General features: G+C 37.0%; 1 protein-coding gene across 5 annotated transcripts in view; it reads left to right on the top strand.

The window, feature by feature from the left end:
• The first annotated feature begins 2,415 nt into the window (after positions 1–2,415).
• The window catches only part of ccbe1 (collagen and calcium binding EGF domains 1), a 40,128-nt gene continuing 25,940 nt past the window's right edge, over positions 2,416–16,603 (top strand). For 2 of the 5 annotated variants that reach the window (XM_042396128.1, XM_042396129.1), the window contains exons 1-3: positions 2,416–2,641; positions 2,734–2,862; positions 2,971–3,051. In XM_042396128.1, coding sequence (XP_042252062.1) covers positions 2,759–2,862; positions 2,971–3,051 — 185 coding nt within the window. In that variant the 5' untranslated portion in view covers positions 2,416–2,641; positions 2,734–2,758. The other 3 variants (XM_042396124.1, XM_042396127.1, XM_042396126.1) reach the window with 3 other exon arrangements.

The following is a 16,603-nucleotide window of genomic DNA, read 5'->3' as shown; positions in this document are numbered from 1 at the left end:
CCTCTATCCAACTCCCTGTAATGCCACACTGCATTCCTGAGAAACTGAAGAACTCTTGGGTTCAGCAGGTGCCCGTGAACAGTGTCTGTGCTCAGATCAGACCTGCTGGTAGAGGTCATGCAGAGGTCAAGGTCATTCCGAACGAAAGTCAGCAGCATATCAGTGTAGGATTACTCTTCAGGTCTCTTAGATCACTCGACCCAAAGAATGAGCAAGATAGTGAGGTGAGTTTGGGTCAACAGAACAAGTTACAACTTGGTTAATGACATAGTGAGTTTGTAATATACATGCTAAATGCAAAAATGATGAATGGAATCAAATTGAGAATTGAAGGCAGCGATGTTAATGAGCAGTTTGGACATCATATAATGAAACATATATTGTGCCACTGGGCCAAAGACTGTGAATATTTCATGTTTGTTCTCCAATCCTTCAGTGTTTTTCCCCCATGTCATTCACAAACTCTGCTATTCTGTTTCAACATGCTGCCCAGCTTTGTTTGTGATGACTTGGCTGATTTCTTGTGCAGCGTAAATCCCCAGTGTTTTGACACAGTAAATAAAGACAGTAATCTGCTTTGCTTATACAGTCTTTACAGAAAACCTTAAATTAAAAAGCTGCCCTCTGTTGCCGCAATTACAGTACAATCAGTTGCATCAAACATGACTTAATTTGACATGATTTAAGGCAGTGGTCTGAGTTGAGTAAATGTAAGTAAATTCTATCTTATTTGAGTAATTAGTTCTCCTTGTTGGCATAATGTTAAATGGTTAAAGGGGCATTTCACCAATTTTACAGACGTTATTCAGCCTGGGAAAACTGTTGCATAATATCTTCTGTGGCTCTGGAGTGTTTTCAAAACTGAGTAAAAACCTGTTGTCAAAGCTGAATAATGATGTCATAGTGATGTTAACATGATTATCAGGCTTGGAGACGTTATGAGAATGCCTGCTTATTTGGAGGTAGGGGAGGATTCCAATGAAAAGATGCTATTGGGTTGCATTATGTGTTTTTGGAGTTTGGCTTGTAGTAGGGATTAGAAGTCCGGATATCTCAGTCTCTGCTGTTTCGATTTTGACCTTTTTTTAAAATCCCATCTGTCTCTTAAAGTCTCCGTACTTTATGGAAGTGCAGTGCTAAAGCGCTTGAGTATTCTTTTAACATTTCCTGCTGAATTTGTTTAGTTGATATGAAAACATTCATGTCCTCATAATGATCAGACATTACAACCTGAAAACATCAACATCACTCAAAAATTATTTGGGGATATTTTGTGAGGTTTACATATCTAAAGTGCTTATTAATACCTTAATACATTATCAGTCATCAATAAATGAGTGGGTCACCTGCCTCTGTACATATTCTGATTTAACACAACTACATTTGTGTACGTGTGTCTATGTGTGTGTGTGTGGATGTATGTGGGTGTGCGTATGTATTGTATATGTGCCCTATTATCTGACCCCCAGATACATGAGTGTACATGTATGTACATATTTATGTACTGTTTATGCAATATGTTGTATATATTATGTGTTTAAATTAAATAAATAAATAAATGGGTGATTAATCCTGAATTAAGCTTTCGGACAGCAGAGAGAGTGTATTCTTTAGGTTTTACACTATTTGTTTATTGAATAACTAGATTCACAACCACAGTATATTATGGTACCATGTTACCTTAAACAGCTAAAATGATTTCACTTAATTTTATTGAATATGAAGCATGCAACAACATTTTTGAATGGAATTTTTAAATAAATACAGGTCAAATTTAAACCAGAACACTCTCTATGTACAATAGCCCACAACAAAGGGTGAAATATTTCAGTTTTTGTGAATTCTGGGTCACTTTGGGAAAAGTCATGACATCTGAGAAAATGGGTGTTTAAGATGTTTTTACTTCTCTCAAATGTAAAAACTGGTCAAATTTGACCAGAACAGTATATACGGGTTAACAAGTTCTGCTATGTTTGTTTAGTTATAATGAAAACAACCATGTTCTTGGCTCATAATAAATTGACATACCTGAAAACATCATCATCTGTCAAAATTATTATGGAATATTTTGTGAGGTTTACATATTTCTGTTACTATTAAATTTGCATCAGATTTCATTATCTAATTATATTAATAGTATTTTAGTAAAGCTCACTGAACCAGTTGAAGAATGATGAATACTTAAAACTTCAATTACACACTGAAAAATTAATGAGTGTAAATGTATTAGTGCTCATAATGTTAACTGCATTTCGAATGTGTGTTAGCATCTACTGTAAATTTCAGATTCCGGTTAAACCGAAACAGACTTTTTTTTTTAGTTATATCATTAACAGCCGCGCGGTGGTAGCAAAGATGAAGACATCATAACGCGCATGGTCAACTACGACTTTTTTGCGTGCTCGTGCGCTCGCGCGTGCGCGGCTGAATGATGGTGTAAGCGTGAGATCCCTCCTCCAATCAACTTTCAAAGTTTCACCGATGAGAAATGCTAAATCTAAAGGTATGTTTATGTCTTAGAGCTGAAAAGTCCCAGCTTTTGTCATTTATATAACTTGTCTAAAGTCTTAATTGGACGAGGAGGAAGAGTTCAGTTGTGTCTGTGGTGATCTGAGGAGTTCATTCAGGATAAGAGCGCAGGGTGAGTGGGAGGGTCTGTCAGTGTGCCGCACATTTAAGTTGGTTGCACAGCGGTGAGGAGCTGTAATCATTACAAGTGTGGATTACTGACAGGACCCAGGTGACTGGACTCGATGAGATGATACTACAACACAACAGGAGTCCTCTTCTGCTCACCGTCACCTGCATGTACTTCTCAGGAGGTTTACTGTGGTCCTATCAAGAAGAGGATGCCAGTGACGGGTAATTTTAGGACATATTAACACCAAATGACGCGAGGACTCGTTTGCATTAGATGAAAGGGAAATTCTTACTTTGCTTCATTCTCTTTTCTTTCTTTTTTTTCCACAGTGAAGAGTGCTCCGAGAATAACATTTCTACAACAAAGTATCCCTGCGTGAAGTCGACTGGAGAAGTTACGACGTGTTACAGGTAGAGTGATCCATGTGGTTGAAGTGGTTGGATGCTGTTCTCAGACTGAAAGGATAATAATTGTGTGAACTTATCAAGCAGTGCGTTTGGTGCCCATGAAAATTATTACAAAATGTAGCTCTACATGATTTAAAATTGAACTTAATAATAATTCAGAGTGATAATGCTGCTTAAATGGTGCATGGTTGTAATGTTAGTGAACTGGAAATAGACTTTGACACTGGGCACAGTTCTGCCTTATGCAGGAATGAAAAATAATATTATTAATATAAGTGAAAATCACATAAAATCCTATTTCCTGAGACTTCTATTCGCTTTCAAACATAAATCAATAGGCTATTAAACATACTCTGTTCATTTTTTTCAACATGCATGTGATTTAAATATTCTTTTTAATGGATCTGCTACTGGTTAGATGTTTTTATAAGCTGTACAATATCAGCTTCCCATATTACAAAACAATATGACAGTTTTCAGCTTGTAGTACTCCAGTGTGTGGAAAATAAAGGGATCTTGTGAACTAAAGGGATAATAGCAATCTGAATATCCACATGCCTCCAGATTGGCCTGTTACGCTCTGACACTAGTTTTAATAATGACACTTCACAGACACAGTGGATGCAGCATTGCCTCGCGGCAAAACTCCTGTCGGAGGCAACGGATTAAGTTGTTAGAACCTGATCTGTCTTCATTGCAAGGGGCCGCCTCACAGGCATAATGAGAAGACTACTAAAGACTTTAAAGAGCTTGTTTCGTCAGAAAACGCTCAAATATCCACTGTATTCATTCTTAGAGCACTACGCACTGACTTTGTTGAAAAGTATGTGAAAAATAGAGAAGATTTTGTAAAAAGCAACAAATGTTAGCTGTCTTTGTGATTGATACATGCTTTTATTAAAATGCAACAACTGGTAAATACTCAAACGCTACTTTGGGGTAATGTAATGCTCTTTTTAGGCTATGATTCAGGTTGTACTGTAGCTCTGGAAAGAAAATCTTGTCCAGGGAGACTAATTTCAAACATTTTCTCAACAATCTTGATTTACAGTAATTCTATTTCTGTAAGTCCTTTTCCTGGGACAAAAAGTATGAAGAACTAAAGAAATGCCAGATTGTTGGATATCTCCTCTGAGAGTCTTCCAAATGGAGACTTTGTGAAGTTTCATCTCTGCATCACTTGACAAACTGCTGGCCGTGGTTCAAGCGCACAGTGACATCCTGTTTGATCTTCAAATCTCAAACACACTCTTAACATAATTATGTTGGTTTATGGTTATTGGCTGCAGCCACAGTTATTTCCCACAATGTTTATTTAAAGAAGAAAAACTGTTTTATCTAAGAGCCAGGATAATGTTTTCTGGGTGCATTTCAGTTCACCTGCACAGTGTAAGCTGAGGGCAGCCTATCAACCATGTAATGATTTGAAGAGTAGTTTTTTTTTTTGTAGTGCCAAACATTTAGAGTGAGATGAATGTGGATTTTGCATATTGCATTTTTTCCCAAAATGCAGACACATACCAGCACAATACACTTTGGCATGAGTGAAATCTAGTTCAAAAGGAACAGAATGTGATTTAAGTTGGCAAGTTTCAGTCGCCAGAGGAAAATATAGGCTTATGGCATTCATTAAGCGCTCTGTAGAGTGTCAGCGTGTCTGCACATCTTGGGACATTTTGTTACTCTAATAAACAGGTTTTTTTAAACACTGTCAAAAGAACTATTTGTGTAAAAGTTGTTGCTTGTACACACAAGAGTGCTATATCAGTTTGATGATATAATATTTGCTCCCAATAGGCCCGGGGCCCCACATTTTTCTTTTTTATACACCAATTTAGTTTTTGGACAACAAGTTGAAGAGCTGCAGATGTTTGGTGGACATCAGTTTACTGTTGCAGCTTAAGGTCCACATGTGAAGACATAATAGATACATTTCATTTTTTTTAAAGAATAGTTCCTTCTCTGGGGAAATATGTTTATACACTTTTCTGCTGAGAGTTACAGTAGATGAGAAGATCAATGCTACTCTCTCTGTCCAGTAAGAGCAGTTAGTTGCCAGGCAACCAGCAGAGACTTTAGGAAATCACTGTGCCTGGCCAGGAAGTATTCTGGCACATAACTCAGTGTAAAACATCAAAATATTATATTTACACTTTGTTTTTTGTATTGATTTAACAAAGATAATAATTAATTACTGAGTTTTAGCAGTACTGGTAGGTTGATTTTGTTACCCTTGGAAAGAGCCAGATTACCTGTTTACCCCTGTTTCCAGTCTTTATGTTAAGCTACACTAATTAGCTGCTGCTGGCTCTAGCTTCATATTTTACAGACAAACGTGAGAGCGGTATTGATCTTCTCATCTAACTCTGCAAGAAAGCAAATGAGCATATTTTCCAAAATGTTAAATGGGATGTATCATGCACATTTCCAGTTCTGTATTATATTCTGGGGCTCTACTGGTATATCTTTGCATGATTTACAAGTCAAAAAACTCCTTATTTATTGTATACTGGCCTTGGTATGTGGCCTTCAGTTCAGCCTCTGTCTCAAACAGGCCGTTTTAGCTCCTGTCTCTTTAAGACCCACCTCCCAATGAGCCTACTCTGTTCTGATTGGATAGCTTCCAGAAGCTGCATCTTGGCAGACTTCCGCCAGCTATGTAAACAAACTATAGTTATAGGATTTCGCTTCTTTTTCTTGTTCTTTGCTGAAATGAAAACTTCTCAAATACATCCACACACATTCAAACCTGAAACCGAAATATGCGAGTGGACAATGTGAACAACAAACAAACAGCAACAAAGGCTTCAGAACGGACAGCCATTTGTGGACATGTACGAACAATTTGACATCATCATGAGGATGAAGTAGAGATAACATTGCAAATGAAGAGTTCAGAGCAGGATGGAGCCCTTGCTTATGACTTGCAGGGAGCATAGACATCTGACTTCATAGCAGAAAACCACAAAAAGCATGATATGTCCCCGTTAAACTATTCCACAACTAAGGTTTAATGGTTACTTTTAAACGTTTTAGAGGCTTTGAAATTCAAGTCTGTTGTAGGCCAAGAGGGAGAGGAGAGGACCTCCTGATGGAATTTTGAAACAGGCCTCCTTTAGCCATGGCGTGCCACTGTGTGCACAGTTTAACACTCATCCTTGGAGCATTTATCATATTGTGAAACAACACCAGAGGAGACACCAGAGACCAGGGGGAGCATATGTCACAGTACAAGAGAAGTACCAGGGCCACAGCCAACTCTGACCATATCTGTCTCACTGTCAGTGCAGGCACATTCATCTCTCTGTGTCTTTCTGGGTTGTTTTATATGGAGACTGTCATATTTGGGTTCTACTTTATTTGTGTTAAAGGCCTAGTATGTCAGGATTCAGTATTTCCAGGCTTTATATTTGCAATTTCACAGGCTGTAGAGTCAAATATCCTTGGCCTATAATAAGATGTGAAGGGCTGTGCAGGGTTTTCATTCCAGGCGTTGCACTTCAATCACAAAAGCCTGTGATTGCAATATAAATGCTTTAATTGCAACCAAAAAAAGGGTCTGATTAAAATGATAAGGTGTGAACTATTTGGCAACATCTTCAGTGCTAAGTGGTCACTGCTGTGGTATTTATTCCCTGCACGTCACAAGAATCACTTTATAGTATTGCCAGGCTTTTCTTATTTAGATTTCCGTTTTCTTATTTGTTTTGTTTGGATAGATAGTAATCTTTTCTTTGTTCATTTGGTGTTGGTGGTTATCACAGGTCGTAATATGCTCATTTTCTTTATCGCATATCTCTTTTCTTAACCACAGTTGCTGCTTCTGAAAACATAAAACCAAACACTGCTCTATGTCCAGAGAATTTCTTTCTGTGGCTTGTCACAAAGCAAGATTATTGAGTTAGCTGGACAACTGTGCCGATTATAACCCATAGCATTTAAGAGGTTTTCATTTGAGTCCATGTTGCAGATTTGAGGGGGCTTCCAGCTTTTACTCAGCAGTTATCCAGCTAACTTCATAATCCTATTTTGTGAGAATATACCTGACAGCTGCTGCTAGCAAACAGCAAATCTTTGAGCCTTTATGAACTACTTTCAGGTTGAATCACTTAATCAGTTGGCAGTTAGGAGTATCAAAACATATACTTATAAAAAGATCTAAGGTTGTGTTCTAAAGATTGATCATTTTATCTTTAATTTTAAGCAGTTTACTCAGAATGTGTAAGTTTTCCTCAGCTGCTGAGATTAAGTATCATATGACATTTCTGCAACTCCAAGATGCAAACCAGACCCAATGTGTTAACCACAGCAGGATAAAAACACATCAATAATCTTTGTTTATAACTCTTCTTCAGAGACAAGAGGGTTGTTGAAACAGTGATTACATTGGCTTGATTCATTGTGTGTATGATGTTGGTCTTACCTACCATGTAAAGGAAATGCTTCTCTGGAAAAGAAGCAGAACTTAGGCAATCTTTCCACTCTACATCTGTAACAGTTACACATAATTGATGTGTGTGGCATGTGTAATTGTTGCTTTGTTATTTTTCCAAATAATTCTAGTGGTACTAAGCATTTTGCTGTGTTTTTCCCCCCCTTCTCCTTTGCTCCCTCCTCTTCTACTCTGGGATTCAGGGGAAACTGGTTTATGCAGTAAGGAAACCAAGGATAACATTTCTTCAGCCCCCCTGTGAGCATATTTGGGTATGGATGGTAGGGACATGTCCCGACCAATATCAAGGTGTTACTGGATTGTCCCTACCAATATTTTTACCAATCGCAAACAATCTAGCCGCTTCAACTCCATGTAATGTTAACAGTAAGATCTCAACAGAGTTGCCGAGTTTGTGTGTTTTCTGCAAAAAAGTGCACTATTACAATAAAGAGTGAAAGAGCAGGATATGGGGATACTCGACCTGATGATCTGGCAACCCTCAACTTCAAGCTATAGGCATTGTTGACTAGCAGCAGCAGCAGTAGTGGAGTCATGAAGTGAAGAATCTCTGAAGCGGTTAGTTTTTATAGTTTAAACGCTCCAAATGTCACAGAACTGACAATGACTTCACTGGACAAAACTTGGATCATTTAATATTGATATTATATTTAATTTCAGGCGTTGGGTATTAGCTAATTTGTGATTGTTGCTCAGACATACTGTTTAATTAAACAACTTTACTACTGTTGGTGAAAATTCCTCCCAAAACCAAAGTGTCAGTGACAGTTGAGCTCAGTTAATAAGAATGTTCTCTAATCAATCCAAACATAAATTAGTGGGAGAAATATTTACCATTTAATGTAGAGCAGAGCAGAGTTATTATTGCATATGTGTCATGAAGACATTAACATTATTTATAAGTTAAATTAGCCACAACTAATTGTTATATTGGAACATGTCCAACTGATTTGTTTGTGACTGTCAGGGATTATTAATTCCTGTCAGCAGCAGCCTGAACACTGCACTGCACCTGGCACTGCCTCTCAAGTGAGCTCTGGTGTCATAGTGAAAGCCATAAGTTCAAGAGTTGAATGAAAAATAATACAAATGGAAATTTTTGAGCTGATTTAAAGATAGGTTTGATCATCACTTTGGCTCTGTCATGAAAGAAGGATCTCAGGTTAGGTTTGAAAACCTTTGAAAACCTTACAACAGATAGTTACAGAGCAGCTACAGGTTTCTATATATTTATTGTGACAGTCTATGATATATTATTTTTACATATTATTTTGGTCTCAGATTTATAGTTAAGTAGTCTATCAATAAGATAAATTGTAAAAAATCTGAGGAAAAAAATCATGATCCAAGTCTGGTTTCAGGCAAGTCAGCAAATGCATATTCAGTAAAGTAAACATTTTGCAGAGTCAGGCTCTTTATGGGTGTGTGTGTGTGCACACATGTGCCTATGAAAGAGAAAAGCGTGATAGAGAGCTAGTACACATACACAATTGTTTGGCCCTCCGACAAAAAATGTCCCTACCAAAGTTAAAATCAAACCTCCGCCCTTGCCTGTGAGACACGATAGTCATGATTCCTCACATGCACTTGGCTGATCCAAAAATCCAATCATTTGTTCAGAGGTATTTCCTTTATCCTTCATTTGTACTTTCTCCTTTTATACATTGTATTTTACTGCATCAAGAGGTCCAGAAATTTGTCAAAAAGAATTGAAATATTCCATTGACTGCGAAACCAGTTAATTGATTTATATTGTAATACAATGGGGGCATACTGCTCAGTTCCAACGATCACTTTAGACTGATTATTCAACTTGGCTTTGAGGTCTGAAATCCCTCTTATTTCCTTCTTTTTCAAATCTGCTTTTCACATCACATTTAAATGTATTCTGCACCTTGGAATAATCCTCTCAGCTGGACTTCTGTACCCTCTCTCAATTCAAATAGCTTTCAACACGAGATACCCTTGGGGATTATTTGTTGCCATATTGTCATCCCTCCAGTGATTGTAGCTCTATGAAGGATATATTGTGGCACAAGAGTTCAGCAGGCCCCTGTTGGTTTTTGTTCTTTTGGCTACTACATTTCTGATACTATAAATGTCCCACACTGGGATTTATGAACAGCATGTGAGTCACATTTTTTCAGGAAAATTTTTTGATGGAAAACATGTAACTCAGGAAAGCCTTCAAGCTTAGTTACTAAATGAATGTCAACTGGGCCATGGGCACACATCCAATATCAGGACGATCTGCAGTTATTTATTAGAATGGAGTCCTTTAAATAGTTGTCAAGTGTGTATTTCTAACTATTTTGAATGTCTGCCGTCACAGAGCTTCTAGTTGAGATCATACATACTGCATGTTGATAAGTACGTATAATTGTTGATTGCACATGAGGGAGATGGAAAATATTAGGCAATTTAAAATTATTACTCCCAGTTTCAGACATTCTCTACAGTATAAATGCTTTTCTTTATTACTTAAAAATCAAATTATCAAGCTTCATGTATGCTACTGGATATGCATCAAAGAACCAGTTAGGAGACCTGTCAAGTGTACTTGTCAAGTCTTGTCTACTTGTGTGTAGACCAAAAAAGACAGCAGCACAGTTCATGGAAAAGATTAAAGATAGCTCTGAACTAAAATAGCAAACCCATAATACACTTACTGTAGCTGTTTTTCTGTTGTAAACAGTGTTTTGGTGAATGTTATTCTTAGTGTTTCCAAAGTGTGATGATTCTGGCACATTGTGATTTTTCAAAAACACCTGGAATAACTAACAAAATATTTCTTTTTTGATTTGCTTTAAACCACACATTTTTTAGTAATGACAACATTATCAGTTATTACAGTTTAACATTTGAAAATTCAAAAAATGCATCTCGATAAAGTAAATAAGTTGTCTGAGGAAGGAGCATGGAATGAGTCCAAGCTGTTTCTCAACAGCTCCTCGAGTGAAACAGAGTTTACCGGAATTAGCCTCAGTAGATGTAGAATGAGATAACGTCACAGAAAATCATGCCAATCAAAAATGCCTGAAATGATTTACAGTACCTGGCACTGTTCCTCAGCACTGCGGTACATAGATTACAAAAAGAGGGAAGAGTAAAAGTTGCTGGTCTAATGTATTCCATCACATTATATATCTATTATCTATTATTAAAGTGCAATAAAGCCTTGCTTCTACAAACTACTGGATACATCTGCTAAATAACTGACACAACCATAAGTCTGTGGTCAGACATATCCCATAATTCATCATAAACCAAATCCTTGAAATGATACATAATGTCCTGTCAAAGAAAAGACAGCATCTGTTTTCTATCAATATACAGAAAGAGGATATGAAGTCTGTTAAGTGAAGTGGACTGCTGTATTACAGAGACTGTTCTGTGTAGTTGACATGAACATTTGGTGTTGCTCTTAAATGACAGCTCCCACACAGCTGAAAGTTAAAAAGGATAAAAAGGCACAGGAGGAGGAGGAGAAGGAGGTCAGCTGCCGTCCTGAGCAAATGATCCTAGTTTGACATAATGTACAGTACAGAATGATGGCCAATGAAATACCAGCACTGACTTGTTTTTATTTTTCATTCATTTTTCTTTTGTTGTTTGTTGATCCTAGAGCTGAAACCATTAGTTAATAAACGGATTAGTCGATCAACAGAAAATTTAATAATAAATTTATCATTTCAGTTCTGAAATTTGTAAACTTTGCTTGTTCCAGCCTCCTAAATGTGAAGATTTCCCTCTTTTCTTTGTCTTATATATGCATATAGTATGTCTTATATAGTAAATTGAATATGTCTCTGGGTTTACAACTGTTGTTTGGACAAAACAAACATTTTGAATTCATCATTTTACTTCCTGCCATACAGACTGAACGGTTATTTGAGAAAATAATCAAGCCTCAAGAGAACTTTATTGTCAACCCATCCATACACAAGTACACAGTAGGGATGGAATTGCGTTCCTCTGGTGTCAAAGTTGATACATTTAATCAGCAGATTAGTCAATAATGAAAATAATCACTACCCTAGATGACTCAAAAACACGTGTGACTTTATGTTGCATGTCGACCAGATGCAAAGTCTTCCTGCTCATAGTACTATCTGTTTTTGATGAATAATTCTCCCCAGTGGATCAATTTGATGAATAATGAGCTTAGAGTCAGTGGAGGTGAGATGATCACATCTTTTTTCCCAGCACATTATATTCTCAGTAAGTCAGACAGTATGAATTCATGGATGAAGTTCAAAACATTTCGTCCTGTTTCTGATCTTCTGTTGGCCAATGAATTCAGTTTAGTTCATTTCCAAACTGTGAAAATGCTTCCCTTATAGTTGGAGAGCCGCTCGGCCCATATAAACACCATACTCACCTACTGTGACTTTGTGTCCATAAACATCCAATGCACTCTGAGCTCTTCCACTTGCAAGTGAACAGGCTGTTTTGAGTGTCAACTTCTTACTGCAGTAATCTGCTTCCATACATTTGATTGAAGACAAGGGCGTAATAACTTCCTTCCTTGATAACTTCCTGTTGTGAATAGATATCACCATGTTCATTATTAAAGCTATGTTAAATTTGCTGCATTTATTTTACTTTACCACCACTAGGCAGCTTGATCAGAGGTGAAATGTTTAGCTTTTTATTTGGCTTCTCATTAGTCAACCCATTGATTTATGTGCTTATTGAACATGTCTAATCGTGATGTTTTCAATGATATCAACTCTAAACTTATGCCAGTTGTTGCCCCTCAGGGAAAATTGTAACAATCAGGTTATTTATTGCATTGCGGTCGTTTGATTATTTTTGCACATTTGCAGTTTTGATTAATTATCATCCTGTGTGCTCATGTGTACGTCTCACTATAACCTGCACAGGTGAGATTAGTTGCAACTGCATGTGAATTTCTGGACCAATACTAGGCCTCATTGTAAATACATCATTACTTAGAAAAGGTCTTGCTTTTTAAACTGAGGTAAGAAGATAAACCTGTATGTTTATTGCTGTGTTGCACCACATTAGTGACAGGATGCTTTCAGTGTCATTAACCAAATGATTGGTAAGAAATTATAAATCAAAGAGTTCATGTAGTTGATGTTTTATACTATCATCATAAGATATCAACAGATTTTATGCATCAAAGTGTTTTCCACTGCTTTGTAGAGAAAAATGTGACTTGAGGCCTGGATGTAATGCATGTTCCTGTTGTAAAATTAGATATATAGAGATGAGATGCAGAGATGAGAAAAGTATTGTTATTGTTCATCGACTTATTTATGATTATCACTTGTTTTTTTCCAAATACCCGTCCTAAGGCTCATCAATTTTTAGTATCTTTAGTCCTAAAGAAATATTATTTATCTTGATGTTAATAATTCAAAGACCACACATCCTAAAGACGGCCATTGTTCTCTGTCACTTTTATTGGTGTCGCACTTTGCACTAAATTTTCAATAATATTGTTATAGAAGTCGGGCCAATTTGGCTGTGAGTGATCTCTGCAGGTCCTGTCATTAATATATTAGTGTGCTGTTGGAAATTCTCAGACTCAGTGTTGAACTATGAAGGGAGTGGGAGGTGGAGTCAGGTTTTTCAAGTTTGATTTGTATTCATCTTTGCCTCTGTAAGGGGTTGAAGTTGTATATTGTGTTTGGAATTGTGTTTTTCCATCGTGTGAAAGAGCTGTTTAACCACAGGCTTGTCAACAATTAAACTGCAACAGTGATTTGCCCTATTAGGTAAAAGATGGAGCCCATGCACTTCCCATTCCTTAAAAAGAACTGAGGAAGATGCACTGTGTGTAAGTTATCATGCTGAAAGCAGGGGAGGACATGTTAGTGTTAAGGAGCATTCCTTAGTGACTGATGTAGCGCACAAGCAGAGACAAACATCCTCTCTCTCCACTTCTCTTCTATGTCTTTGGTGCATAGCACTTCATGAATTAAAGTGGTATGTCAGAAGTATACAGGTGTTCATAACCTTCCTTGAATTCACCATTTTATGTTTTTCACTCAAAATGTCAAACACCAAGACATCAAATCCATAAATATGATCCAACATCCGTACGTTCCTCACACACAAATAAGAAATGAAAGGCTTCCCTTTTTTCTTTCTTTCAATAATTAAAAACATGTCTGTGTTTCTTTTCAGACCGTAATCAGACTTATTATTTGAGCTTTCTTAGTTTTACTGGATAGATTATAATTTGCTTTGGTTCCATACAAATGCGTTTTGCCATCTGTTTCCATTTGAAAGAAGATTGTAATACGAAACATGCTGTTACCGGAAAGACCATGACTTTGAGAGTTCAAATGGTTTATAAAGTCTCCTGATGCCTGAAATTGTTTTATCAGAACAGTTTGACAGCAGTTGTTTAGATGACAGAACGCAAACATTTCAATACTACACAGTAGTAATCAAACAGTAGGTTAAAGCACGTCAAGGACAGACTGTAAATGGAGATGGATGTTCTCTCTCTGTCAAAGACTCCACATCTTCAAAGGCACGTACACAGTGCAAGTAAGTTACTGGCTGAATATCTAAATGGAAGTCTGAATGTGAAAAGAAATTACCATAATGCATCAATTTGTCCACTGTAACTGAGTGTAATTGCTTAAGTACATGTTTGTTAATGTATTATAGAAACAGGCAGTGGTATACTGGACCTCAGGCATACTGGGACAAATCCCAGTGCCTGCCGCATCGGTGGGCCGTCAAAAAATCCATAAAGTTTTTACCGGCCCTGACTGTCTCTTTAACGGCCCTCTCTGTGAGCCTGTCATTAAGGGTGTGCATGAGAGCGTGCTGTGTGTGTGTTCCAGGACTGGGCTCACTGGCCAATCACAATTCCCAATACACCCCTGGAAACAGGTGTAAGAAACTGGCATCTATGTGAATTGAAGAATGAGTGCTGGTGTTGCTGTGACAACATGAAACATTTTGATACACGCTTCATTTTCTGACTTAAGTAACAGTTTTGAATACTTGCTAAATGATAGTACATCCTAAATGTAATGAACTGTAACATTTATTTGTTGTTTGGTGATTTTTTTTAGGCCATGTCTGATTACATTCAACTTGTTATTTTCAGATCACAAGCATTTTTCCTTCTCTAAACCATGTTTCAACAAGTACTTTAGCGACTTGAAAGCCTACTCTTGTTTCTTTTGGCTGATGCTCATTCATCCATCTGTTTCTCTCCACAGTGAACTGTTATGTGGCCACGCTTTGGTCATGCTGTGGTGAAGAGATGTGGTGATGTATGACCACAGGTTGTGGTTTTCTGCCTCCATGCCTCCGCTTTGCTCTCCAAGACTGTGCTCTAGTTGTATTCAACATATTTTTGCAAAGATATACTAAAATAACACTACATCTTTACAATAATAATATAGCAACACTTTACATAACAATCAGTATTTGTACACCCATTTCTATGAAACAGGAACTTCTTGACAAGTTAATCAGCTAATGGAAAGAAATTGGGTGTGTGTTTCAACTCAGTGTGTAATTTTTTCATAGCCAATTGTTATTCATCATTGGGCCACTTGAAGCCTTAATTTATTCTTCCATTACAGAAAAGAATAAGCCACTAATTTATTAGTCCTGAAGGACATCAACTAACCAAAGGAAATGTTTGCCTGCACCAGTGAACACACAGCCGAGTACCACTCATTTTAAATTGTAAACAGCTGCTGCATTCACCATTAATAATAACACATTTTGGAAAAAGGGCTTCGTGTTTGGTGCTTTTTGGCAGCACAGATGTTGCCCCGTCCATTGAGAATTTTGCTTGTGTGCCGCTGAATTTCAATATATTCGTGTCAGTCATAGTTTGATTTTATGATCTTCACCACTGCCATCATAAGTGTGTTTGTCCATCTGTCAGGACCATATTATACTGTAGTTTTATACTGTAGAGCTAGTACATCACGTCAGTCTGTTTAAATTACCCAGATATTTATCATCCTCCTCAACTTGCCCTCTTCTCTCAAGTGCTCCATTCAAGAGGGTTTTATTTTTCAGAGAGCGTGCACATTAATAAACTTGACATTAAATCATAATTGAAGTTAACCAAGCTAATTTTCATGTGTGGTCCCTGGACAGAATATCAAATTTCACCACCTGCAAGTATTAAAATAACATTAAATCCACAAAACCACAAGTGTACCAGCATACATCACATACCATACATCTTAGTTACTAACACATTGCCAGTAGTGGTAGTATTCAGATCTTTTACTCAAGTAAAAGTAGCAATATCACAGTGCAAAAATACTCTGTTACAAGCAAAAGTCCTGCATGAAAAAGTACATAAGTATGAGCAGCAAAAAATACTTAAAGCATTAAAGTAAAAGTACTTGTTTTGCAGGAAATCAGGCTGTAATATTCTACCTCTATTAAACAAAGTATTGTGAGGGGAAATGTCTCTTTGGTGGAACTGCAAACAACTCAGAGACATCTGAACCATGAGAAAGAGCTACAAATACACACTGATTCTTTGTAAAGGACTACAAGTCAAAAGGTTTGGGAACCACTGGTTTAATCTTTAGTAATGCAGTGTAATTTATAAACTCATCATTATGATATTTTATGTTAAATCTTCATCTGAAAAGTAACTAAAGCTGTCAAATAAATGTAGTGGAGTAGAAAGTACACTATGTCCCTCTGAAATGTAGTGGAGTGGAAGTATAAAGTGGCATCAAATGAAAATACTCAAGTTAAGTATCTCAGACTTGTACTTAAGTACAATAGTTGAGTAAATGGACTTAGTTACTTTCCACCACTGCACATTGCATGTCATGACAACAAAACAAATAAAAGCAGATATATAATACTGTATCCATCTCAAATCTAGACATAATAGTCAATGACCACAATGACACTACAACTATAGGTCAAAGCTTATATCAGAAAGCCTCCATTTAACGCATATCTGTTCACTCTGATCACATTACAATCAAGAGTCACTTGGCAGAATGAACAAAAAGATGAACCACAAAGCAAAACAGAGCTCAGCACGTTTACCAGTCGAACCCACAAGACAAAAACAGATCATCCAAACCACAAATGTCACAAATCTAAACATCTATAGTC

Source organism: Thunnus maccoyii, chromosome 19 (assembly GCF_910596095.1).
Source record: "Thunnus maccoyii chromosome 19, fThuMac1.1, whole genome shotgun sequence".
NCBI classification, from domain to species: Eukaryota; Metazoa; Chordata; class Actinopteri; order Scombriformes; family Scombridae; genus Thunnus; species Thunnus maccoyii.
The sequence above is the reverse complement of the archived record's forward strand: the minus strand, read 5'-3'. Positions and strand labels throughout refer to the sequence as shown.